The sequence below is a fragment of the Peromyscus leucopus genome, chromosome 20 (genome assembly GCF_004664715.2).
Source record: "Peromyscus leucopus breed LL Stock chromosome 20, UCI_PerLeu_2.1, whole genome shotgun sequence".
In the NCBI taxonomy this organism is placed as follows: Eukaryota; Metazoa; Chordata; class Mammalia; order Rodentia; family Cricetidae; genus Peromyscus; species Peromyscus leucopus.
In genome coordinates this window covers 54433358-54458966 of record NC_051080.1, presented here as the reverse complement: position 1 = coordinate 54458966, position 25609 = coordinate 54433358, and the positions used below count along the sequence as shown (strand labels likewise).

General features: G+C 35.5%; 1 protein-coding gene across 6 annotated transcripts in view; it reads left to right on the top strand.

Annotated features, from left to right (window-relative positions):
* Csmd3 (CUB and Sushi multiple domains 3) overlaps positions 1-25609 on the top strand; it is a 1154880-nt gene that overhangs the window by 1109770 nt on the left and 19501 nt on the right. For all 6 annotated transcript variants that reach the window (XM_028867965.2, XM_028867960.2, XM_028867959.2 and 3 more), the window contains 6 exons: positions 6182-6361; positions 7294-7467; positions 11589-11762; positions 14156-14229; positions 21054-21165; positions 23177-23356. In XM_028867965.2, the coding sequence (XP_028723798.1) occupies positions 6182-6361; positions 7294-7467; positions 11589-11762; positions 14156-14229; positions 21054-21165; positions 23177-23356 (894 nt within the window). The remainder of the gene's footprint in view (positions 1-6181; positions 6362-7293; positions 7468-11588; positions 11763-14155; positions 14230-21053; positions 21166-23176; positions 23357-25609) is intronic.

Here is a 25609-nt window from a genome sequence, read left to right as displayed (position 1 = left end):
GTCAAAAAAACTGGAGAAATGGCAGTATTCAAGGACCTCTGGACTACTGGCTGAATTCAGTTCTAAACATTTTTTATCATTTATGAAAAAAACATTTAAATTGATTATTACTTAGTATATCAAAATAATTAAATTCAAGTCAAATATAATTTAATACATTTGATTTACCTTATTTGCTATTTATAGGTATTGCTTTTTATAGTAACTATATTCAAGGCCTTAAGAATTAATGTTAAACAAATTAAAGTTAGCATTGAAAAAATTAAAATATTTGATTGAATGTTTAAATCACACCTGACAGCAAAATTCTATGAAAACTCAAATACTTTAATCATGTAACTGTATGTTGTGGGAATTCTTTCACTTTGTGAGATATGAACAATGTCTATCCATTCCTTATGAGGAACTCAAAGCAGTTGCACTGGAAAGTCTTTACCCAGCATAGATTATGACTTCCTTGTAGCTCCATAGATATAATACATTCAGTTAACCTCCTCAAGCCTATCAAGTGTTTATTCTACATGCTCTCAATACCACCCCAGGCCAAATAACCACATACAATTAAAGTAGAATTGCATACCAAGGGCTATGAGGTACACTAGGGAGTGGCTTAGATATCAGTTGATGGTCCAATGACCCTTCCCTTGCACCTCCTTTTATGAAGGAATGCCAATAATCAACTGGTCCCTTGCATTCAAACTCATCTGATCTCATAAGAATAATGGTCAATTTGCTAAGATGACCACTTTCCACAGTGTTAGGAAAATATCTGAAATTGTGTAATTCATAAAAAGCATAGGTTTCTTTTCCATGGGTATGGAGGCTCAGGACTCTGAGATAAAGTAGTCATCAAATTCTAGTCTAGTGACAGCTGCTCTCTTACAATATGGCTTTTGACCTTCAGTAGCAGAAGGCAGAAAACAAAGAGTTCTAGCCAGTCCAAACCCTGTGACATGGTTCTAATTCCATCTATGAGAGCAGAGTCCTCACATGGCACCTCTGTGAAATCCCCACCTCTTATAGTACTCCACTGGGGTGAGATAAATTTCTACAAAAATTGTGCATGGAAGCAAATGTTCAAACCACAGTGCATGGACAAGCTCATGTGCATGCATGCAGGTACACACAAACATACAAGTAAAAAACCTTCAACTTCTCTTTCTATTCTGGTTCGTATTACAGTTCACAAGTACTAATGTCTTATTGAATATTTACCATTTAAAATTGTGGTTAACTGCTCAACATAACCCCTCTCCTTAAAAATCATGTTCCTGAAAATGTACCATTATCATTTCTAGTTCACACTGGAGACATTAGTAATTTGTGTATGTGAGGGTGACTTTCTTTGCCATGGTAAACCAGTAACTGTAGCAGCTAAGATTAATCTCATGTGTTCTACGCCTGAAGCAGTGTTCTTGTGTTTCCATCTGATCCTGTACTTTGTGTTTTTCCTCTGGTTTTATTGACTTTCTTTCTTTTCTCTCTTCATTCCAATAGTAAAGAATACACAGCATATAATAATAAAATAACATCAGAGCAAGGCAGATAAGCCATAAGAACACTAATCATACTAATTCATAGCCTTTTCCTCACAAAAGTTTCTAATTTGTATTTCCTATTCATATCACAATTCAATTTATACAGAATTATTTTATTTGTTTCAAACGGTCATGTGTTTTGCACAATAGTCTTTCCAAATAACTCTTTCTTCATAACCACTGAAACTGTTTTTAACATGTGAAGTAAATTTTGCATAAGTCAACAACAAATTTGCATTTCTTTCAAGAGACTAAGTGTTTTAGAGTGACCAGTCAGTGGGAATGAATGGCATACAGTGCCATTGAAGCCCAAACACAGTCACTGGTAAGGAGATTGTTAGACCCAGCACATTGTCTTTTGGAGTTTGATTAAGATTGACATGACAGAAGTTCATTATTTGTAGGAGGAATAATTACTAGTAGCTCTTAGGAAAGTCAATAGTGCCCTTAAAACATATTTGTTAATTTATCTTTTTCTCAGTTTTATGGTAAATAATAAAATATATGGTAAAAAATAACATATAATATTGAGTTATATTTCAATTCATTATACTTCAAAAGTATGATAATTTAATTTTTTCCTCTTGTCTATTATTGGGCAAGCAGAGTCCCCAAAAAATCTAAATTAGAGGATGGATCCAATTTTAGGCATAATACTAGCATGTTTTATTTTTAATTTATGTTGAAATATTTTGCAAAAAATACATTAAGATGAAACATAAGAATAACTATTGGCATATAGTAGAATCAAATTTCCTATGAACTGACCACTAAAACCCCTTCATGGAATGCATACTAGCATTGGGCATCACCTCCAAAAACTGATATACAGAGGTCCACAGGAATGTTTCCCAATGTCTAATATTTCGCAAGTAACTTTGGCAGTCCAGTCAAAATGCACTTAAGACTTTCCTAATTGGCTGATTTTACCAATACGCTTGCTCTTATCAAACAACACACACACACACACACACATGCACGCATGCACGCACGCACGCACGCACGCACGCACACAAACATACACAGAGATACACACAAAGTCTCTCTCTCTCTCTCTCTCTCTCTCTCTCTCTCTCTCTCTCTCTCTCTCTCTCAATTCTTTGTTATGCTTCAAAACTCCTAGTTCAGTATAAGGATAAGTTAACTGAGAAACATTTTAGGCATTTGAATTGTTTGCAGAAATACTTTTGAAATTACTGTAATTCAGTAATAACGGAAATGCCCTCCTCTCCCATGTTGTGACATAGCAAAATGGCTGTACCCAAGAAAATTCTGCCTGAATTATTAAGCCAACATCAGATTATAGATGGTTTGACAAATGACCCTTTTAATGAACTTCTATCTGAAAGTACTTTTCTTGAACAAAAGTTCTTCCTCCCTAGCATTCTTCCTTCTGTAACTGCAGTCATGTCCTTATTAAGCCAGTGCTGAGGGAGAACTTTCTCAACACCACTAGTTTTCTCCTTGTGGGTTTAGGGTTATATCCAGAAATCAAGTTTACACAGTCAAATCACATGCAACATGAGCAGAGGAATCTTAAGGATGAAGTTACACCAAGAGATGGGACTAGGATTTCTATTTCCAAAATGACCAATCCCCAGTGATGTGCATCTGGCAGGTCTTATACACTTGAGACAGAGATAGTACATTTAATAGATCAAGTTGAGTGATGAGGATTCTCAGGGTGTTAATTCTTAACAACCAGCATGATAATGGTTCTTACAAGATCCTTGTCACAAACCCAGAATAATAAAATCTCTCTGAGATTTTTTTTCTTCTTCTTTTAGGAGATAGTTCTAAACACAGTGCTGATTTCACAAGAGAGAAAACCCACAGCATCTACCATGGCATATTGATGTCTCCAATTATAGGGTAAAGCCCTAAAGAGGTACTGTTCTAAGGTCTTGCCTACAAAGACCAAAGCCTCTTTTGGTAGCTGCAAACAAGCTGGTAGGGAATGAATTGACTTGCCAAGCAGGTGCTATTTACAAAGAGTGTTGCTGTTGGAGACTGACTCTTCCACTGGCCTTTGCTTTGTTAGGGAGTCACCCAACAAACCCTTCTGAAGCTTTTATTATGTTCATCAATGCTGCTGCCACAGTGTGCGCAGCTCCTGCTCAGTGCCAGGGAAGGAAGCCTGCTGTCTTCTTAAGTGGTGGATGCATCTTAGCTCGTGTGCCCTTGCAAACCCATGGCTATTCATTCTAGCCAAGATTCCAATTCACTCTGCAAAAGGCCCTGTCCAGAAAACAAGACTTTGGGGATGATTGTGTTAATATCCTCTCCATTAAAAATCTGGGTGAAACTATGAAATAACCTAAAGAAATACAATTTAAAAAATTAAAATCTTTAGCCATTTTTATATAGTGGTAAATTTGGAAGGTATAAAAAGTATTTTGGTAATGCACAAGATTATCTGTTTCCTATAAAACTCTGTTGTACCTTACTGAAATATTTTTTTTCTTATTGATAATCACTGGAAGAAAAGTTTTCTTGATATAAATTTAAAAATATAATTTAGGTTAAACTTGATGAGTTGGAATGTTATCAACTACCTTGCAAGGCGAAGGATTATATATGAGATGTCTTACATATCATTCTTCAATTTAAATGCCAATATTCATATTCTTAAAATCCATAGACTCCTACAAAATAGAATCATACATAAAAAATCTTGACATTAATCAATCTTAGTAGAAAACTAGTAAAACTTAATCATAATGACCTTCAAATATTAGGAAAATGAATTTAAAAAGAATGCAGGCAATAGAGGAGAGTGACCTTCTGGAAAGTATTTACCAACACAAACTTTTTACCTTACCTTAAACAGATGATTTGATAAGCCAGTCAGGATTAACCATAAGAGGTGATATTTTATCTGCATATGATGATCAGCCTAGTTTGCATTTTACTTTCTCTTAACTGTCTGAAATCTATTAACCAATTCATTTTCCAAATCATACTTCAAAACAATATGCACTTTTAGGACATCCTAAGAACTGTTTTTGTGTGTTTGTCTCTTCTGCCCAGCTGTCCCAAGTGTTTCTGAAAGTCTTTTGGTAACAATTTAAATGAATCATTTTATATTCAGAAAGCCAGACCAAGACCTCACTGAAATCAATATATAGCCTATGTCGAATAAGGATTCTGTATTAGAGTTTAGTCCACTTTGATAGCTATCACAGTTTCTGATCTACTCATTTTTAATTTGTCTTTTGTAACTGAAGTCCCTGGGATAATGGGCATGAGCTGAGGGTTATTGTCTTTAACCCACGACCTAGATAGTGTTCAGGTCTATCAGATCGTCACAGCCTTGTGTCCCTTGCTCTGTCTAGGTTCCCTATTTTCATTTCTACTTGTGAGGCCAGTGTAAGAATTGGCAGCAATGTCATTGGTTGATAGAGGTCCTCACCACACTAGTTTCCATTTTCCTTGTGAAATTGAGCGCAAATGTGGACAGTCAAAATAATATATTAACTAAAGTTCATGACACAGCAAAGCAATGTCTTCCTCCTAGATGTCAATGCTATAGAGTCCTGTATGTATATGTTATGGCTATTAGCTTGATGTCTCCGTGGGGCTCCTAACAGTGGGGACTGGTATATCTCTGACTCCTTTGCCTGCTCTTGGGATTCTTTTCTTCCTAGTGTTTTCCTCCTCCAGCCTCAATAGGAGGGCTTTTGACTTGTCTTACTAGGTCTTGTTTTCTCCTGTTTGGCTCTCTGTCACCTCTGAAGGCCTGCTGTTTCTGAAGAGGAAACAGGGGGAGTGGATCGGTGGTAAAAGGGAGGTTTGGGGGGCCTGGGAGGAGTGCAGGGAGAATTATAATCGGAAACCATTCTGTGTCCCACCTAGCCTGTTTGTATTGTATGAGAGAAGAATCTATCTTCAATAAAATAAAAGTTTTGAATTCCCAAGGCCATTTCCATAATACCCCTGGCACATTCATTCTGCAATAGGGACTGTAAATTCTTAATGGTAGTCTTTCAGCCTAAGTTGATAATGAACTGTTTGGTATGAGAAATGTGGCCACAGATAGAAACATAGATATCAAATGTCTTTAAAATCCGATTTTATTATAACAAATTTTTAAAAATTAATGTTTTATTTATTTATTTATTTATTTATTTATTTATTTATTTATTTAATGTATCCATGGGGATGCACAAATGCTACAGTACCATGTTTGAACCTTAGAAACAACTTGGAGGAATCAGTACTCTTCTTCCAACATGTGGGTTCTGAGAATAGAGTTCAGGTCATGAGGCTTGATGGCAAGGACTTTTACCTGCTGGGCCACCTTGCCTGCCCTGCATTCCAGTGTCTTAATGAAGTTTCTGCATGATCACACAATGCAAGTTAAAAGTGCTTAGTGACACAGTTTCCTATAACAGGATGACATCTTAATCAAGATCTTTTGAAGTCTAGGTGACAATTTCTGGATGACATGCATAACATCTATAATAAGTATTCCTGATTATAATCAAGACCTGCCAATGTGTTCATTAAATATGCTTATGTTTTATGACTAGAAATGAGCATGGTAGCTCTTTTCCCTACATATATATTTGAGCTTATGCTTACTACTTGATGTTAAATATGGGCCATGTTAACCCTCTGCCCTTCTCATTTGTTATTGATAGTCATCAGTTGTGGAGACCCAGGTATACCAGCCAATGGACTGAGATATGGAGATGATTTTGTGGTTGGGCAAAATGTTTCTTACATGTGCCAGCCAGGCTATACTATGGAGTTAAATGGTTCCAGTGTCAGGATGTGTACAACTAATGGCACGTGGAGTGGAGTTATGCCAGCGTGTAGAGGTATGAAAATAGTTCTGTCAACATTCCAAAGTAATAATCATTGCATGATTTTCTGTTTATAAGCGAAGTTAATATATATTTAAGTATATACTTACTCTGTTCCTTTTTTCTGATACTAAAATGTGAGATATTCTTATTTTAAAGTTCTCGTATAACATGCAGATGTTTTAAAATAGTGAGTTCGAGGCCAGCCTGGTCTATAGAGCAAGATCCAGGACAGGCTCCAAAACTACATAAAAATTTGTTTCTCCCTATTGTTAGTCATCATAATAGAACCTTCTCATTTCCTGCTCAGAAGTGTGTTACCTCTCTTTTCCCCTCATACCTGACACTTTTCCAACATGAATCTTCCCCGGGGGTAACATAACACAAGTTAAGAAAACTTATAAATTCAAAATTAATTATATATTTACAAATATGATAATAGGCTTTAAAATAAGAATCTGCATGTTTTCAGGATGCACACTGAATACTGTAATCAGACACAGTTTGTCTGTACTTGAAAAAAATGCTATAAAACTGCTTCTAAATCCCCCAGTTTCCGTGCTGAGTTGAAATCCAGCCAAGGCACCCAGCTCATCAGCCTCACAAGGTCCATGGGAAATAATTTTATGTAAGATACATGATTGTCATCATTTGCAATATACCAGAAAGAAGGTCACCCGCTCTGTCTCCCCCTTCAATATTAGGAAGCTTGCCGTTTTGTATAAAGAACTGAGAACCATTATGCTGCCAATGTAGCAAGCATCCTCCTCCAGGGTTTCATTTAAGGGATCCTTCAAGAAGACTAATAGGAGGATAAAACATGCCATACTGTATTGCCCTCCAAAAGGTTAAATAGCGCATATGCAGCTCTTAATGATAATTATTTATTTATTTCACACTGAGGGTGTTTCAACAGCTGTGTCTAATTACTTTTAATGTAATTGCAGCTGTTACCTGCTCAACTCCTCCCCAGATCTCTAATGGAAGGCTGGAAGGGACAAATTTCGACTGGGGCTTTAGTATTAGCTACATCTGTTCTGCAGGATACGAGCTGTCCTTTCCTGCCGTTCTGACCTGCGTAGGTAACGGTACCTGGAGTGGTGAGGTCCCGCAGTGCTTACGTAAGTAGGAAAATTTTTATAATAACCATGATGTTTTAAAGTAACATTTGCTGCATAAACCTTTCAAATTTGCTAGGCTGTACCCAGAGAAGTAAAACTCCCTACAAATCCACAATTAAGATTTAATCTTAAAAAGTCAATTTTCATTAATGTAGCTTATTTTCCTTTATTCTAGTCATTATATTCCTTCCAGTTTGACTCAAAATATTTGAAGAAAAGTGCTTTATTTCAATATTTTTTTCTAAATTATTCTTTTTTTAAAATGCCTTTAGAGACCATCTTAAGAACCATTACTAAGATAGAGGGGGTGAGGGAGAGACACTTTGAATTAGTAATTTTTTAAAATTGAAACAAGAAGGAGGAAGAAAAGGAAATACTTATATACTCACTTTTAATTATTAACTATACAAAAATAACAGGGCTAACTTTGTCTCATTCGTTTTCCATGTATCCTTTCTGCTATGCATTACAGAACACTGCAGTGAGGGTATTCAGCCACAACATTTTCACACATGACACCTAAAGTCATAAAGGGAAGCAAGATTGTGAGAACAAACAGGGGTTATTCTGCCACCATTTAAGGACCCAGTTTTTATGCAGCCTGAGATCACATAGGCAGTAACCAATACAGTCTGAACTGAAGCTCAGGTAATGTTGCCGTGTTATTTGAAATGAATATTCATTTCCCACCACACACAAAGACTTAAATATCCTTCCTTCTATCTATTTTCCTCATCTTCTCACTAATTGCCTTTCTACATGTGACCTTTCTTCTTTACTTATTAATTATGACAGTTGTTTGATTCCTTCCAAAATGAATTAAAAGCTCCTGGAGATGTATTCTTCAGTATGCAGATACACCCAGATGCTTAAAAAAGTCTAGAGTAGTGCTTGTCTTAATCAATAAAAAATATTTTGAGTGGATTCATCTAATTAATTTTTTAGATATCCTATAATCCTATAAAGTTGGTCTCTTCACTGGTTATTGTAGAAAATTAAAACTCCCCACTGTTACAAGATTTGAATTTCTTACAAAGAAGTGGCTGTCAACTTGACTACATTATTATCTAGAATGCAAGCAGCTCAGTACACCAGGGAGGTTTCTTTGTTCTTGAATAAATCATCAGAAGTGGGGAAACCTATTTTAACCTGGCTCTTTGGTGATGGGAAAATGCACCTCTAATCTGGGCCACACCTTCTGACGGCAGCGGCCATAGAAGATAGAAGACCGAAGCTGTCCTCTCTTGACTGTGTGCTCTCACTTGCTGGCAAGTCCATTCCTTTAGTGGCATTCTAGCCTACTTCTTTGGGATTCTGATGCATCCTGAAGCCCAGCTTAGATGTCCAGCCTTGGACTGAACTGCTACTGTATTATTGCATCTTCTGTTGATCACCAGTTATGGCTTTCCTAGCGTGACTGCAGTTTGTAAGCTGTTCTAGTAAATATGCCCTGAATGGTTGTCCAGTACTATGTGGTCAGATCTAAAAGCATATACATGCAAGTAACACTAAAGGGACTTGGAAGATTACATTATATATGCATATATATATGCATACACACATATGTTGTTTTGCAAATTGCAATAACTATTCTTGATTGTCACCTTGACTACTTCTGTAATAAATGAAAATGTAAGTGGCTGGGTACACCTGTGTGGGTAGGAATTTTTAAAATTAAATCATTTGAAGTGGGAACACCCACTTTTAACCCACATCTTTTAAGGTGTAAAGCTGCATGTTTATTGTGGGCCACACCTTCTGGTGGCAGCTTATATAAAGGACATGGAAGTAGCAGCAGCTTTCTCTCTTTGCTTGCTCTCACTTTCCCTGGCAAATCCATCGTCTCACTGGCACTAGAGCCTACTTCTTCATGATTCTGAGGCATACTGAAGACCCACTGAGACAGCCAGCTTTGTAGACTGAACAACTATCGGATATTTGGACCCTCCATTAGTAGACAGCCATTGTTTTATTAGCTGGACCACAGCTTGTAAGCTATTCCAATATATAGCCCATATAAATTATGTAAATTAATATATATGAATTAATAATTTAAACTCCGTTCCTCTGGAGAACTTTGACTAACATAAGGAGCAGGCCTATTTTTCTCTTACATATTTTATCAATATTTTGAAGAGGAAACAATTAAGATATTTGTATATATAGGCATACATAAGAGTGGTCCTATCAACAGGCAATTATGAGTCAGGAAGGTTCTCTATAGCACATTGTTGAAATATTGTCTTTTGACAGGTTCTAAGGAAGGTGCAGTTATATCATCAGTTTTGTACCTTCCTAGGAAACTACTAGTGTTTGAAGGAGAGTTCTGAACTTATTGTTGCAGAGGAAGTTTTGGTTAAATTCTGTGGGTCTCAAAATCAATCAACACATCCACAGACACAAATATGAAAGTAGGAAAGAGCTGTAAATGTTGTTAATTGGTTTAGAAGGGAGATTAGAGTGGGTAGAAGTCCAAGCACTAACGATATACTCAGTGCATATTTTAAAATCTCAAAGAGCAAATTCAACCAAAGGCATTAAAATAAATGGGGAATAAAGCAAAACAATAGAAAAATATTTAGAACCCCAAATGAGAAAATTATGATATTAAATTAGATGAATATATGAAGTTGAATAACAAATAGAAATATTTAACTATCACAAATACAGTACAATAAAAATCCTGTTGAATATGTCAGTATCATGAAAGAATCAGAAAAAAACAATTTTTATTAAATCTATCTATTATCTACCTATGACCTATCTATATATTTATTCTTCTCTTATATAGTACATCCTGACTGTAGTTTCTCCAACCTCCTTTCCTCCAATTCTCTCCTATCCATCTTTCTCTCCCCCAGATCCTCTCTTCCTCCATTGTTTCACTTCAGAACAGAGCCAGCTTCCCAGGGATATCAACCAAACATGATGTAACAAGTTACAATAAGACTAGGCACATATCCTAGTATATAACAAAAGGCACATACCACACATAAAGGCTGGATGAGGCAAGTAGGAAGAAAGGGGTCTCAAAACGGGCAAAAGACTCAGACAGAGCCACTGCTCCCACTGTTAGGAGTTCTGCAAGAACACCAAGCTACACAACCATAACTTACATGTAGAGAACCTCAGTCAGATCCATACAGGATCCCTGATGGTTGCTCCAGTCTCTGTGCGTCCCCTACGAGTCCTGCTTAGTTGATTCTGTGGGCCTCGTTCTTGTGGTGTCTTTGCCCCTCTGGTTCCTAGAATCTTTCCTGTACCTCTTCCATGGGATTTCCTGAACACTGCCTAATGTTTGGCTGTGGGTCTCTGCATCTGCTTCCCTCAGTTGCTGGATGAAGCCTCTCTGATGGCAATTAAGCTAGGCTCTAGTCAACAAATATAGCAGAATGTCATTAGGAATCATTTCATGGACTCTTTTTTTTTTTTTTTTTTTTTTTTTAAGTTGTATTAGGTTCTATCCTAGGTCACTGGGCTATCTAACTTCTAGTTCCTGGCCCTTCAAAGATATATATTAGGATACATATTTCAGTGTTTAGAGTACAGTAAGCAGATAACATGTACGTGTGTGCATGTGGGTTTTTTGAGTGTAAGTAAATGTGTTTGTGTGTGTATATGTGTGCATGTGTATCTGTATGGTTGTGCATTTGCAAATATGTATGTGTATGCATGTTCACGTGTGTGTGTGTGTGTGTGTGTGTGTGTGTGTGTGTGTATGTGTGTGTGTATGTACAATCAGGCATATGTGAAAAGCAGTACAAGCTTTATCTTGCCTTAATTACTACAGCTAATGGAGCTACCTGTGAACCGTATGTAGAGTACAGCTTTGCAATGTGCAGCTAGAGATTTATTGTTTGATTCTGATCAATTTAAATCAACAAAAATTCAAAGCATCTGGCATTTACTAAGTAGCATGCTACACAGAGCACATCAGACTAATTACCTAAATATTATGTTTTAAACATTATAACTAGAAAGAAATTGAAAATTTTCACTGTGGTAGGCTATCATAGATATTAGGTTAGCATAATATTCAGTTAATTTTCATTGTTTTTGAGAATTAATTACTCTATTGCATTTATTATTTTGGTGATACGTGTCTCCATTTTGACTTCTAGCAAAGTTTTGTGGGGATCCTGGCATACCTTCCCAAGGAAAACGAGAAGGCAAAAGCTTTATATATCAGTCCGAGGTTTCATTCAGCTGCAATTCTCCTTTCATACTAGTGGGATCAAGCACGAGATTATGTCAAACTGATGGTACTTGGAGTGGCTCGTCACCTCACTGTATAGGTAACACTCATAAAGGCTGGCTAAGCTCTGTGATTGAACAGTAAGAGGTGGGAGGGACATATAATGCTTGTCTGACTATGTAAAAATGTAAGTGGCTAAGATGGGGGGAAATTATATTTAGAAAATACTGAAAGTGAATATAAGTGGTATATGTTTCTCCTTATCTTTATCCTTTCAAGCTTCTGGAAAAAACACTAAACTAATTTTGCTCTTTGAGGGCCTTTGAGAACAGTAGCTTTTATAAAGTAATATTATTTTTAAAAGGTTTTTAAACAACAAATCATGTTCATATAAAATGAAACTTGCTCCAAAACATAGGTTTTTGAATGACAGTACATATATATCTGCCATCCTAACACTATGTGCCACACTTAAAGAAATTCACCAAGTAGCTTCCATGCAAACAGTCATAGATGACCAGCCCTAACCTCCCTAAAGTAAATGACATACAAGTGTCCGTACTGTCCAAGTTATCAATCCTGTTTCCATTAACTGCTTTTGCTTCTTAGGAGACTATTACCCTACCTTCTATCTGAAGCAAATGTTTCATATACATGGATTTCTTGAATAGCCAGTACATTTTTTTTTAACTTTTCATCTACAGAGTTGCTTTGGTATCAAGTACTTTGTTCTGATGAAAAGTTTAAAAGTTCAAGAACCACATAATGCATATAAATGAAGTCAACTTGAATTTTTTTCTTTTCAAGATGTATTTTTAATTATGTATGTGTGTGGGTGTCTGTGTGTGGGTATGTGTGTGTGAGAGCAGAGCTAGCAGAGGTCACAGTTGTCAGATATTCCAGGAGCTAGAGTTCCAGGCTGTTGTGAGAGGCTGGATTTATTTATGGTAAGAACTGAATCAGGTTCTTTGTTAGCCAATATTTGCTCTTAGTCACTGAACCATCTATCCAGCCTCATTCTCTCTCTCTCTCTTTTATGCTTCAAGATTAGCAAGCTTCTGCTCGCTAGGGAGGTGCTATTAGTATTACATTCATTATTATTACCAAGGGCACATTTGCTAAATCCATGATTATTTAAAATTGATTTGCATTAGAGAAATGTGCCTGTTACAACCTTTTTGTGTAAAGATTTTTATTAGTTCTTTGTACTTGTATATTAATTGCTATCCTATTAGTATGAGAAAACATAATGACCAAGGCAACTGATAGAACAAAAAGCCTATTTGAACTTACAGTTGAAGAAGGATAGGGTACTTCTTGGGGGCTGAGGAAGGTAGGACAAGCAGCAGGCATGGTTGTAAATGGATTTTTCTTTGGGCTATCAGCTCACAAAAATCGACATGGAGACTCATTATTAATTATGAAAGCTTGGCCTTAGCTTAGGCTTGTTTCTAACTAGTTCTTATAACTTAAATGAACCTATATTTTTTTCTTTCTTTCTTTTTTTTTTTTGAGACAGGGTTTCTCTGTGTAGCTTTGCACCTTTCTTGGAACTCACTTGGTAGTCCAGGCTGGCCTCGAACTCACAGAGATCCACCTGGCTCTGCCTCCCGAGTGCTGGGATTAAAGGCGTGCGCCACCACCGCCCAGCAAACCTATATTTTTAAATCTACATTTTTTTTATATGACTTGGTTACCTTTCCTCTGTACTACCCATCCTGCTTCTTCCACATCTGGCTGGTGACTCCACTTTTTCCTCTCTGAGCCTCTCTGTCCCCAAATGTCCTGCCTAACCTCTTCCTGCCTAGCTAATGGCCATTCAGCTCTTTATTAAACCAGTCACAGTGACACATCTTCACACAGTGTAAAGGAATATTCTGCAATACATGGTGTCCTAGAGCAGAAGTCCAGATCTTGAGTCACAAGCATGAGTCAGAAAGAGTGAACCAGAAGTGAGTTGACTACTTACATTCTCAAAGCAAACCCCCAGTGACATACCTTCACTAGGTATGTCAAGACATCAAGGCTACATCTCCAAAATCTCCCCAACCATCACCCCTAACTGGGGACCAAGTTTTCAAATGTTTGTGATTCTGGAAGGCATTGTCATTTAAGCTAACACAGTGTATTTTGATCATATTCACCTTCTCAACTATTCTAAGATCCACCATCCCTCCACCCGCACACAACTTTACGTCTTTTTGTATGACCCTTGTGACCAATTTGTACTGCCCACATTTTCTTGGAAGTGTGAACTTAGTGGAGCCTGGCTGATGTTCAAGGGGTTACCTTCCTAGAGAAAATATTTCTCCCTCTCTAAGCAGCTAATGATTGCTAATAGTTACATTGCTAAGGTTGGGATTGTGTACCCAGCTTCTATCTCCACGGTGAGATTTTCTTTGACTGGGACTTGCACAAGTTCCATGAGTGTGGTTTCAGCTATTTTTTTTTTAGTTCATAAAGAAGTGTTATCTTTTTAATTGTTCACTTTAGAACCCACTAGGACCTCCTGTGAAAACCCTGGGGTACCAAGGCATGGATCTCAAAACAACACATTTGGATTTCAAGTAGGTTCTATTTTATTATTAGTTTTCTGTACAGTATAGCATGCAATATATTACATTTTGATATTTTCATATATATATTATTGCAATTTATTCTTATTCAAAAGCCCTACTACACCCCTTATCTCTAATCTCCCTCTTGTTACTTTCCTTCCTTCATCCACATAGATTCTGCCTTATGATTTCATAACATGTATAGCTTATCTGTTTCATCACATATGAACACTGGTTAATTCCAGACTCCACATATGGAAGAGAATATGTATTATTTGTCAGAGTTGGACTTTGTTTAGTATAATGTTCTCTGATTTTATCCTTTTTCTTCAAATGTCATAATTTCATTCTTCTTTGCACCGGAATGAGCTAATGAATAGATGATTCTCAATGTGAAAAATACAATTGGTCAATCAATATGTGAAAAGGTCTTCAGCATTCTTATCCAGCAGGGAAATTTAAATTACAACTGCTTTACGGTTGTATTTTACCCTATTCAGATTGGCTATCATCAAAGGAAAAAAAATGCTGGAGAGAATTCTTAAGTGCCCATGCTTTTCTCCTGTCTTTTGTTTGATTTCTTTTTCTTTTTGTTTTCTTTGAGATTTTGTTTCACTGTATATTCTAGACCAGCCTCAAATTCATGTTTCTCTTGTGTAAGCTTTCCACGTGTAAGGTTGTAGGCATTACTACCATGCTGGATTCCACTCCAGACTTTCAGTAGATATATCCTTTCTGTATGAAAGTTGTCCAGACTTTGTTCATGAGCTTACATTTTTATTGACATAAATAGAAAATAATGTCAAAGTGATACATATATATATGTGTATATATATATATATACATATATATATGTATGTATTCACATACAGGTGAATAAAAATATTCTTTAAGAAATGAGGGGTGATTAAGGAAAATAAAAATATACTTAAGAAAACACACAAACTGAATGTGAGAATAAGACAAATGGGAAAGTGATGGCGACATTCATCAGAAAATCCTAAAGCAGTGTGTATGAAGTGAGTAGTTACAGTAAGTGAGCAAGGATTCTACACAAATCTGTGGGAGATGTGAGGAAAAGTGAGACAAGAGGCTAAAGGAGAGACAGCTGAGGCATGGCCCAACTGTGTAAACATACGCTTATTCAGTGCCAATTATTGACGTGGTAAATTTCTGAAAAACAATTGTATCCAACCCATGATTTTAAAATACATAGTTGGGTTGTCCTATGAGAATCTTTCAGCACACCCACTCATGTGCGGTTTACTTTTTCTTCCCTTATTCAAATTTACATTTTATGCAGAGATTCAGAAAGTTTTATGTTACAAGGGTCAAAGGGAAACCAAAACACACGCTGATTCCAAAAGGAAACAGACAATTTACACATTACCCAGTTGCTTTATGTTGCATGGTTTTCTAAATTGTCCTATTCTGAGGAAAATTCAGTGTGAGCCTGAAAAAATGTCCATTTCTAAAGGAAGGGCTCATCTAAAGTGCCATATTTTTGTTACTAAAAATAGTTTCCACTTATCTGCTTTTCAGGCACAGTAAGGACATTGATTTCAGAGTGTTTTCAATTCTTCTGGTTTGCTTCAGTATGTTCCAGATAATACCAAACTGCAAAAGCATGTTTCTGCCTTTGTTACAAAGGTATTTTAGAGAACTTTAGCCTCATACCATTATAAAAGGCTGTTATAAATTGATCTAGTTGTAGATAAATGGGGAAATAGTTACACAGCATTGGTTCTCAGCACCAAGACAAAGAAATTGAAATGGCATTTGACTTGTTTTAAGCACATCAGGAGTTGATGACAACATTCTAGTTGAGCATTATGCATATATGCTCTTAGTTTTATTATGTAGCCCTGGCTGATCTCTGACTCCTAAGTGGTAGGATTAAAACATATACCACATGTTCAGGCATGAAATTTGAGTAGATTTATTTATTTGTCGGGGGTGAGTTACCAGGGCACAAATGTTCAAAGCAGAAGACAGGTGCAAGGGTTGGTCCTCTGCTTCTAACATCTGGGTCCTGGGGATTGAACTCAAGTCATCAGGCTTGGCAGCAAAACCATGATTTATCAAATCATTTTGCCAGCTTTATGTAACATTGATACTAGTCAGTGCTCATGAATCTACCGGATTTTTACAAGTCTGTTTTCAAATATCATCTGGCATATCAGAGACAGAGTACATGAATTCAAAATTATAATACAAAAGAAGGAAGAGAATCATTAACTTTGAATTTTTGATTTTTATTTTTATAATCATTGAATATTATCACAAATTTAACATAACTTTGAAAATATATTATTTGGGGTAATAAATATATTCTATTTTATTATATTCTACATAAATAAATGTGAATTTCAAATTATATTATTATCACATCAGTTTTATTATAATTAAAATATATTGGAATGTTAAATATATTAAAGGCATAAGTTTTCTTACTAGCATATGGTCAACAAGCATGAATATAAGCATATATATACACGAATTATATTCACTAAGTTTATAGAGAACCACCACTCAGGAAAGCTATATAAGTTTAAGGACTGTGTTTTTGGAAGACAACAAATAAACATTGTTTCCTATATAAAAGTTATATTGTTGAGTTGAGAAAAAAACTCTTGCTTGCAAACAAAAAAAATCCTTCAACACTAAGGTACTGTAAATTATGTATCAGAATATGCAAGTTCCCAAGAGAAAATGAGCTGCTCTAAGTTTAAAATCTAGGCATTGTACAACAGTATACAGTTTTTTTCTCTTCTACTCTGCGTCTATGTCTTAATTTCCATATTTCTAGATTGGGCATATTTCCAAGAGTGTGTCGTCTCTGTTTTTATCACAACCCCATGCAGAAAGTGTCTAGCTTAGTAAAAGCAGTCTGAAATATAGCTCAGTGGCAGAACATTTGTCTGACATGTATGAGGCCCTGGGTTCATTCCCAAGCCCTGGAAAAACACAGAAAAACAAAAACAATTGACAACAACAACAACAACAACAACAACAACAACAAAAAACCAAAACAAAATAACAAAATCAGAACAAAACTCCCAGATGCCCAAAGTTAAATGCAATTTTTCTGTTTGTTCTGGCTTGACAAGTATCTCATTGTGAGAAAGTAAAATTATAATTCTAGGAAGCTAACTGTAGAATAAATAATAGACAAGATCAAGAACTGCTGAGCTATTCAAGCCATTTAAAAAATTTACATTCTTGAATTACACTATTTTATATATGTAGTGTTATAAAGTAGATTTGGAGATACACATGTTATTATTAACATATAGTGTATACCATCTGTTGATTCAGATGCTTACACAGTCTTCCAGAAATGAGAGTGTCTAGCATAAATTTTTCCTACTCAGAATATTACAAATGAGATTGCTTTCTACCAAAAATAGACTAATGGTGAATAGTGGCCATGAGACTGGGAAAGAAGAGCTGTCAAAATGATTGATAAAATATCTAGATTAATTATGGATTATGAGCCAAGGATACATTATTCATTAACTGTTATATAACTCTGTAGGTAGATTCTGGTCTAGGGAAGATACATTATTTGATTCAGTATTTGTTTCATAAAGTAATTATAGCTTAGGATGTTTTCAATTTGACTCTCTAGCTATTAACTGAAATTAATATATTGGTATATCAATTTGGGCAAACATATGGAATGGTATTTTAGTACCTGAAATGATAAATATGATAATATAATTTATAAAACACACATACATATATTTCAATTAAAATATTTTTATAATTTATGATTATGCATTCCTTAAGCCAAGAACTTCAGAACTAATGTTGATGGTAAAAACAGGAGAAAGCTGTGATAATTTCTAAATCACTGACTGCAGAGGGTTGAGCCTTCTGTAGGTCAGAGAGACTGGGAATAAGATACAGAGTCAGCAAGAAAACACAAACTTTTTTTCCTGAGGGATAAAAGCTTCTTCTTCATTTTGTTATTCTTTCTATTGCTTGTTCTACTCTGTTCTTTTTCTGTTCTGTTCTTCTACCCTGATGTTTCTCTTCCTTCTCTTTCCTGATGACTTCCTTCTTCACTACGTCTTGATGTCTTCACTTTCCCTGGTGTCTTCCTTCTGTCTTCTTTATTTTTTTCTCTTACAGCTTAGATACCCCAGCAGAATCTTTCAAGCAATAAAAAAAATTACAATATGGTTACATTCTGTTTTTAAGTCAGTGATTACAATGAATACAAGTTAAAAAATGTTTTCCATACCATCTCTTACATGATTAAACATTTTATGTGTTACAGATGAAAAACAAATTATCCCCATGAACCCATATAATTTCATGTACAAGTCACCTGTTATATAGTGAGAGTGTAAACAAGCAAGGTGTTTTTCTCAGCCAGTTCTTTTACTGGCAGACTGCCTTTTCAGTTACAGAGAAAGGATCAATCACTTTATTATTTATCTCAAAAAGTAATCTTATAATTAAAATCTTAAAAGAATCACAAATCAAAACTTTTATATATGAAAAATAGTCAGTTCTACTTTAAATCCTCAGGGTGCATGCCCATTCATCAACAGTTTTTTATATCAGGAACCTGAGGGCAGAAATGGGTACAGGGAATTAATCATCACCTTTGATCATTAACTGATCCTAGCAAGAAAGGTACATCAGCCTGCAATAGCCAGTGGCCATTGTATTGTTTTTCTGACTTCAATGAGTTCCACACTCAACTATTGAAAGTGTGCCTTTCTAAACTTTAAATTGTTTCCCAAGATTTTCTACCTCAAAGCCATTAGCAAAAACATCTTAACCTAACCTTAAGTCATTATTTAAAGCTCTGTGTTAGCTATGATGCACACCAAAACTCATGAAAACACTTCCCAAAATTGGGATTAAAAGAACTTGAGCAAGCCTAGCTTCTGGTACACAATTGTTTTCCTTAATCATTAACCTAAGCCACAGTCTATGTGACTCCCTAAGAGAAAATTATAGGTCCTAGCTGCGTGATACTTCCTTGTTCTTGTTTTTTAACCTCTGCTTTATCAGGGGTGGGGGCAAAACTCTGTCCTACCTTTACCTATATTAATTTCCCCACTAAACTAATCTGTACTATAATTCCTTACTACATTTGTTAAAGTACCTTAATCATCCAAGTCCTACTTTAACTAACACTATTTATTATAAAAATCACTGCTCCAGTTAAACAGTACGGCTTAAGAGGACATCATATTCATAACAATCCACAGATAAAAATGCCCAGTAGAAAGGGATATTTCCATGTGATAATTACACAACCTCAAGGCAGTGAGGATCACCCTACACCCATCCACACTATGCCAGGTACCAGAGAGAAACGGCAGCAGTGACAAATGTGTAAAGGCAGAGTAGTAGCAAGAGACATTCTGGAGCCAAAGCCCTCAGGGCCTTATGATCAGAGATTCACCCATCAGTGCCTTGAATTCTGGTGAACCAATCTTCTAAAGTCAGTTGCCTCCTGCTGCTTCTCTGACATGGCCACCAGAAACTGCCTGAGTTCTCTTGGGCTATTTTCTAGGAAATCTAAAGAGGCCAATCCTACATACATCTCGTCTGGTTATCCACTACTAATCATTTGATAAATCCTGTTATTTTTTCCTTGTAATACATTATGAGTTAATGGACTTGTTTCCTAGTTTCACTGCCCCCCCCAAAATCTAGCATCTGTTTCACTGAAATATAAAATGATAATGGGAGCCTCATAACTAGAATTGAGATTCTTTATTACTCACCCCCTTGCCTTTTGATGCTCTTTTGAACTGATTTTCCAGTCTGTTCTATTGCTTCCTGTTGTATAAGCTTCCCCTGACATTGCTCATTACTTTCTGAACCATCCACAGCAATAATTAAATGTATTCTCCACTCCTTCAAAACAAATGATGTGCTAGCTTCTACAAGTTCTTCATCATTTTTGTGTGTTTTTTAAAAAATGTTCTTATGTTGTCTAGGCTGGCCTTGAACTCCTAAAGTGGTTAAGGTCTTCAACTCTCATCAACCTTCTTAGTTCTAAGATTACAGACAGTCCTTTGTTCTGTGGGGCCCGAGATTGTGCTGAAGATCCAACTGAGTGTTTCAAGCATGCTCAACAAGCGCACTCTATAAATTGAGCTTCATCTTCAGCCTGTTTTCTTCTTTTCTACATTTATGATTATTCTCAATCCTTAGTCCTTATTAAAGTCACATGAAGTGTTTGTTACATAAGTTTTATTGAGATATTCTGATTAGACAAGACTGAACATGATCTCAGAAATTGTATTATTAAGTACTAATCTCCTGTTGATGTTCATGGCTCAAAAACAATATATTGCAAATTTAATTATCCAAATTTTAGCTCCATAAACATTGTACCAATTCCTGTGTTTCCAATTTATTTATTTTTAATGATAACTACAGCATGCAACAACTGCATATGCTCTGACCCCACCTTGCATTCTGGCATATTCAGGCTTCGTTTGACTCTTATTTTGTCTTTATTTTATGTTATTTGTATCATGACCATTTTTCACATCATCTCAAGATATTGCATACCTACAATAGGTATGCAATTTTAGTATGAATTAAACATATGAGAAAAATGCATGACATTTATACATAGATGGGATACTCTAGTATTTTGTGATGCTATATAGACCAGCCATCTAATTATTTTTAATCTTGATGTCTTCCAGCAATTTCCTTTTAAATACAATTTTATTGTATTTTTTTCAATTCAGTCATACAGATTTCTTCTGACATTTTTTTCTTATTCACAGATTTTTCTATTTAGTTCCTGTTTTGAAATCACATTGTGACTTTTATTTCATTTACCCTAGGTAGGAAGTGTTATACAGTTCCACTGCAAAAAGGGACACTTGCTTCAAGGATCTACAACACGTACCTGCCTTCCTGACCTCACCTGGAGTGGAATTCAACCTGAGTGCATACGTAAGGATTGTGCAAATTACATGACAAGTATTATGGATCAGAATTCACATACTTTTTTTTCAGTGATAGAAACTAATTTGTGTTTATATAAGAGATGTATAAAATTAATTTAGATTAGTGTAAAAGATATTTCATTTAAATAATTTTATGACTGTATCAAAATCCCATGATCATTGGAAGGCAGTGTTTCCAAAGAAGCCAGAAGACAAGAGGTACAATTTTGTTCCTTTGGCAAAGCTTGTATAGTGGTGTGAGTTTGGCCATCTGGTGTTTTAAATGATGGTTACTTTCTCATTTCATGGGTCTGCACTATAAATTGAAGTACTTTGAAATACAGGATGTTATACACTAGTTAATCATAATGATATTTAATCATGTGTGAAGAACTTTTCTGAGAATATAAGCTAAAAAAAACCCCAAAATTATGGAAGAAAAGAACTTTTCAGAATCTCCTAAACAATTTTAAAATCAGTAAGTGACCTTTTTGAATTCACAATTGGAAATAAATTTGAGCTTGTCAGATACTTGTCCTTCATTTCCCCCAATAACCTCTTTTGTCTTCCACCACATTTTAATTCTAAATTTTTGCAAATAATAACTACAAAGCATATGAAAATATCAACACTCATCAGAAATGTGCTGCACTTATTACCTTTTTTTAATGAAAAAATGCTGTGTAGATTTTCTTGATCGTTGTCAGGACCATACAGTAAACAAGGGATTGTCCTTGAATGACTTGCTTATGTAGAACATACATCAAGACTTCATTGGTTGGTTTATATCTAATTATGGCAAAATTTCTCATAAGAGAGTTCCTTAGAGTATGTGCTTAAGGAGAGTTTGGGGTATTGTAACTGGGTATTTCATAATAAGCCAGTGAAAACAGAGAGTTTGCTACATGAAGATTCAACTAATTGAACTTTAATGTTAATATTTGAATTATAGTAAGTATAACCCATTTATCACCATGTTTAGCATGTAACATAAAATAGTAACTGTTATTCATAGCTTTTAAAATATCTATGAGGAAACCAGTGGAAGAATATTGCTTTTTTCAAATGAATTGGTCCACAGAAAACATATTTAAATTGATTTTACATGAATCATATTGTATATGAATTATGTTGTATGTATATATATCTATACATGTGTATATATGTATATGAAATTCTTTGTAATATTTCTGATTGAGAATGGAATGGTCTTTATTAGATGCCAAGCAGGTTGTATGGTTGAGTTAATGTGGGATGAAAATGCAGAAACAAAAATGAAAATTAGATGAATGAAATAATACTTCTAGCATATGGACCAAAATATGGCCAGAGAATTCCATATGCTGAAATATTTAAAATGTATTTATACATAGTATAGCATTAGTATCTGAACCATATAATGAACTTACAGATCCATTTAGCTTCAAGTAATGATTTTTCATTTAAAATAAATATAGTAAACTCATAAATGAATATTTCCAGAAATTATATAGAAAATATAAGTTTGTGAAATTTTTTAAACTTTTACTTTAAGGTCTTATAAATTTTTAAAAGAATTACTATTCATTTTTACTCTCCAGGATTGTGCTATAATATTAATTTATAAGCATAAATAGAGTCAGTTTGCACCTTCTTTTCCTTCCTTCCTTCCTTCCTTCCTTCCTTCCTTCCTTCCTTCCTTCCTTCCTTCCTTCCTTCCCTCCCTCCCTCCCTCCCTCCCTCCCTCCCTCCCTCCCTCCCTCCCTCCCTCTCTCTCTCTCTATCTCTCTCTCTCTCTCTTTCTTCTGTTAACATCTACCAGTATCAGTCACACATTTTCTTACAAAAATACCAGGATATAAAAACATTGTAGCATATATTCACTTTGATCTATTTTTATTGGTTCATTAGGATGACTTTTGAAATATGAACTTAAGCAATAAAGTTAGAGTAAGGATAACTTTGTATTTTGACTTTTGCCTCAAAGTTTTAGTGACGAATTTCTAAAATATTGACATTAGTCTCTGATCTTGATATAGCCCACAGTTGTAAACAGCCAGAAAGTCCTGCTCATGCAAATGTAGTGGGAATGGACCTTCCCTCCCATGGGTATACACTCATCTACACCTGCCAGCCTGGCTTCTTCTTAGCAGGGGGAACTGAACATAGAGTGTGCAGATCTGATAACACCTGGACTGGAAAAGTTCCTGTCTGTGAAGGTAACTTTTATTTACAGATGCTTTAACACATTAAGATGGGCTATTTAGGTCTTTTTAGAAGAAGAATCAGTTTTTGGCTAAGTCCAACACTGGAAATTGTGTGGACATTTTTATTCCGGAAAAATGGACACACCTAGACATTTCTATTGCAATGTTTCAATGCTGATCTGATATTTTTGTCTTTATTCCCTCTTCACATTCTCTCTTTAAAATATTGTTATTAGTGTTTTCATTTTCTAGGTTTGTTATAAAAGTTACCTAAATATGGGTGACTTCACATGATAGAAATTTATCCTTTCATAGGTAGTTAAGTACAAAAGTCAAAAATCAAAAAGTTAACAAGACTCTGTATATTCAATCATCTTCAGAGTCATAGCCTCTTCCTTCCCTTCATCCTCTCCTAGCAATCATTGGCATTTCTTGGCTCATAGTCTCCCAGTGATATCTAACTCCATCTTTATATGTGGTATCTTTCTTTGCATCTTCATCCCATTTTCTTATGAGGGAACTAGATGTATATATAACTTAGTCTAAATTCAGGATTATTTTATCTTGATAACATCAGTTAATTATAGCTACAATCAATCACTTCAAAATTAAGCCTTATTCTAATGTAGTGTGGGTTTTCTAAACTTTCTTATTGATCCATTATGGTAGGAAACATTATTTCAATCTCTCTTATTTCATAGCATTCTCTCAGAATTCCAACAGTGTTTCTCAGAGTTTGGCTTAAAAGTGACAACTCAGTACTCTAATTTTTACAGTTTTGAACTGAGTCACTGTAGCATGATAATTTAAGTAGATCTACCTGAAGAGTCTACACCTGTTTCTGCTTCACCAGGAAAAAAAAATCCTACTTGGTTCTGATGTACTGAATTTACCAAAGGGAAACATAGATTCTTACCATAAGACACAGTGAAGCAGATTTTCTATAGTTCTTGATTAGGTCAGTAAAATTTTTCTTTTTACATCTGTTAAACTTTCTTGTCATACCTTCTTGTGTTTGATCTCTTGCAGCAGGCACAAATTTTCACCACTGTTTTGATCCATTTTCATTCCCTTCTTAGCCAGAATGTAACCCTGTATCCCCTCCCACCCTCCCTTGTTAAAATACCTACTGTATGAGAAATATTCTCTCTCTCTCTCTCTCTCTCTCTCTCTCTCTCTCTCTCTCTCTCTCTCTCTCTCTCTCTCTCTCTCTCTCTCTCTCTTCTCTTTCTCTCTCTCTCTCTCTGGTTTTTTGAAACAAGATTTCTCTGTGTAACAGCCCTGGCTGTCCTGGAACTCACTCTGTAGACCAGGCTGGCCTCAAACTCACAGGGATCTGCTTACCTCTGTCTTCCCAGTGCTGGGGTTAAAGGTATGCACCATGCCTGGCTGGGAAATTCTCATTAAAAAATACACTTACTGCTAGTATTTGCTTCCACTTTGCTGTCCACTTATGTGTACTTCTGAACTGGTATTTTATATCACTAAACATAATCCTTGAAAACTGTGGAAAGTGTTAGCATATGTATTATTAAATGCTATATCAGTACTTAATAGCATTATGGCTAGGCAGTTTTTATTTGCTTTACAGAATCTTTTCCCCTGAGGCTTTTCTAAAGGTTTGGAATTCACTTGTCCTCTCTATTCATCTTCTCTACTGTGTCCTTCATGGTCTTATTCATGCCATTTATTTCTTCTATGAAAATCACTTCTAAATTAGCTTTCCTCTCACATTGGACTTTTTTAGCCTCAGATTTACACATTCAAATCTATACATGGCACGTCTGTTTAAATCTCTCACAGCATTTCCATTGAATTATCTCTATAGGCTTACAACTGAAAGCATTAATTTAGTTGTCTAAATTAGTAGGATTTTTTATTCCCTGTTCCTGTGATACTTCCATCATAGAGTTTCATATATTAGAATCTTCATAAACACCCTAGATACTATCCTATTGAAATCCACCACAGTTTCAAAGCTTTCTCAGAAATCATTTTGTTTTTGTTGTTGCTCTTGTTATTTTAAAGCCACTAATATGATAGTAGTGTTCAGTTTTCCCTAGTGGAACTGCTGCTCCAGCCTATTCAATTCAGTATTTTGTTCTTTTAAAAACTGCCTCTCATTAAATCTTCTTAAGAGCAGGACAATGGGGGATTGGGACCTGTCCCTGGTGCATGAGTGGGCTTTTTGGAACCTAGTGCCTAAGATGTGACACCTTGCACAGCCTTGGTGCATTGGGAAGGGGCTTAGACCTGCCTCAACTG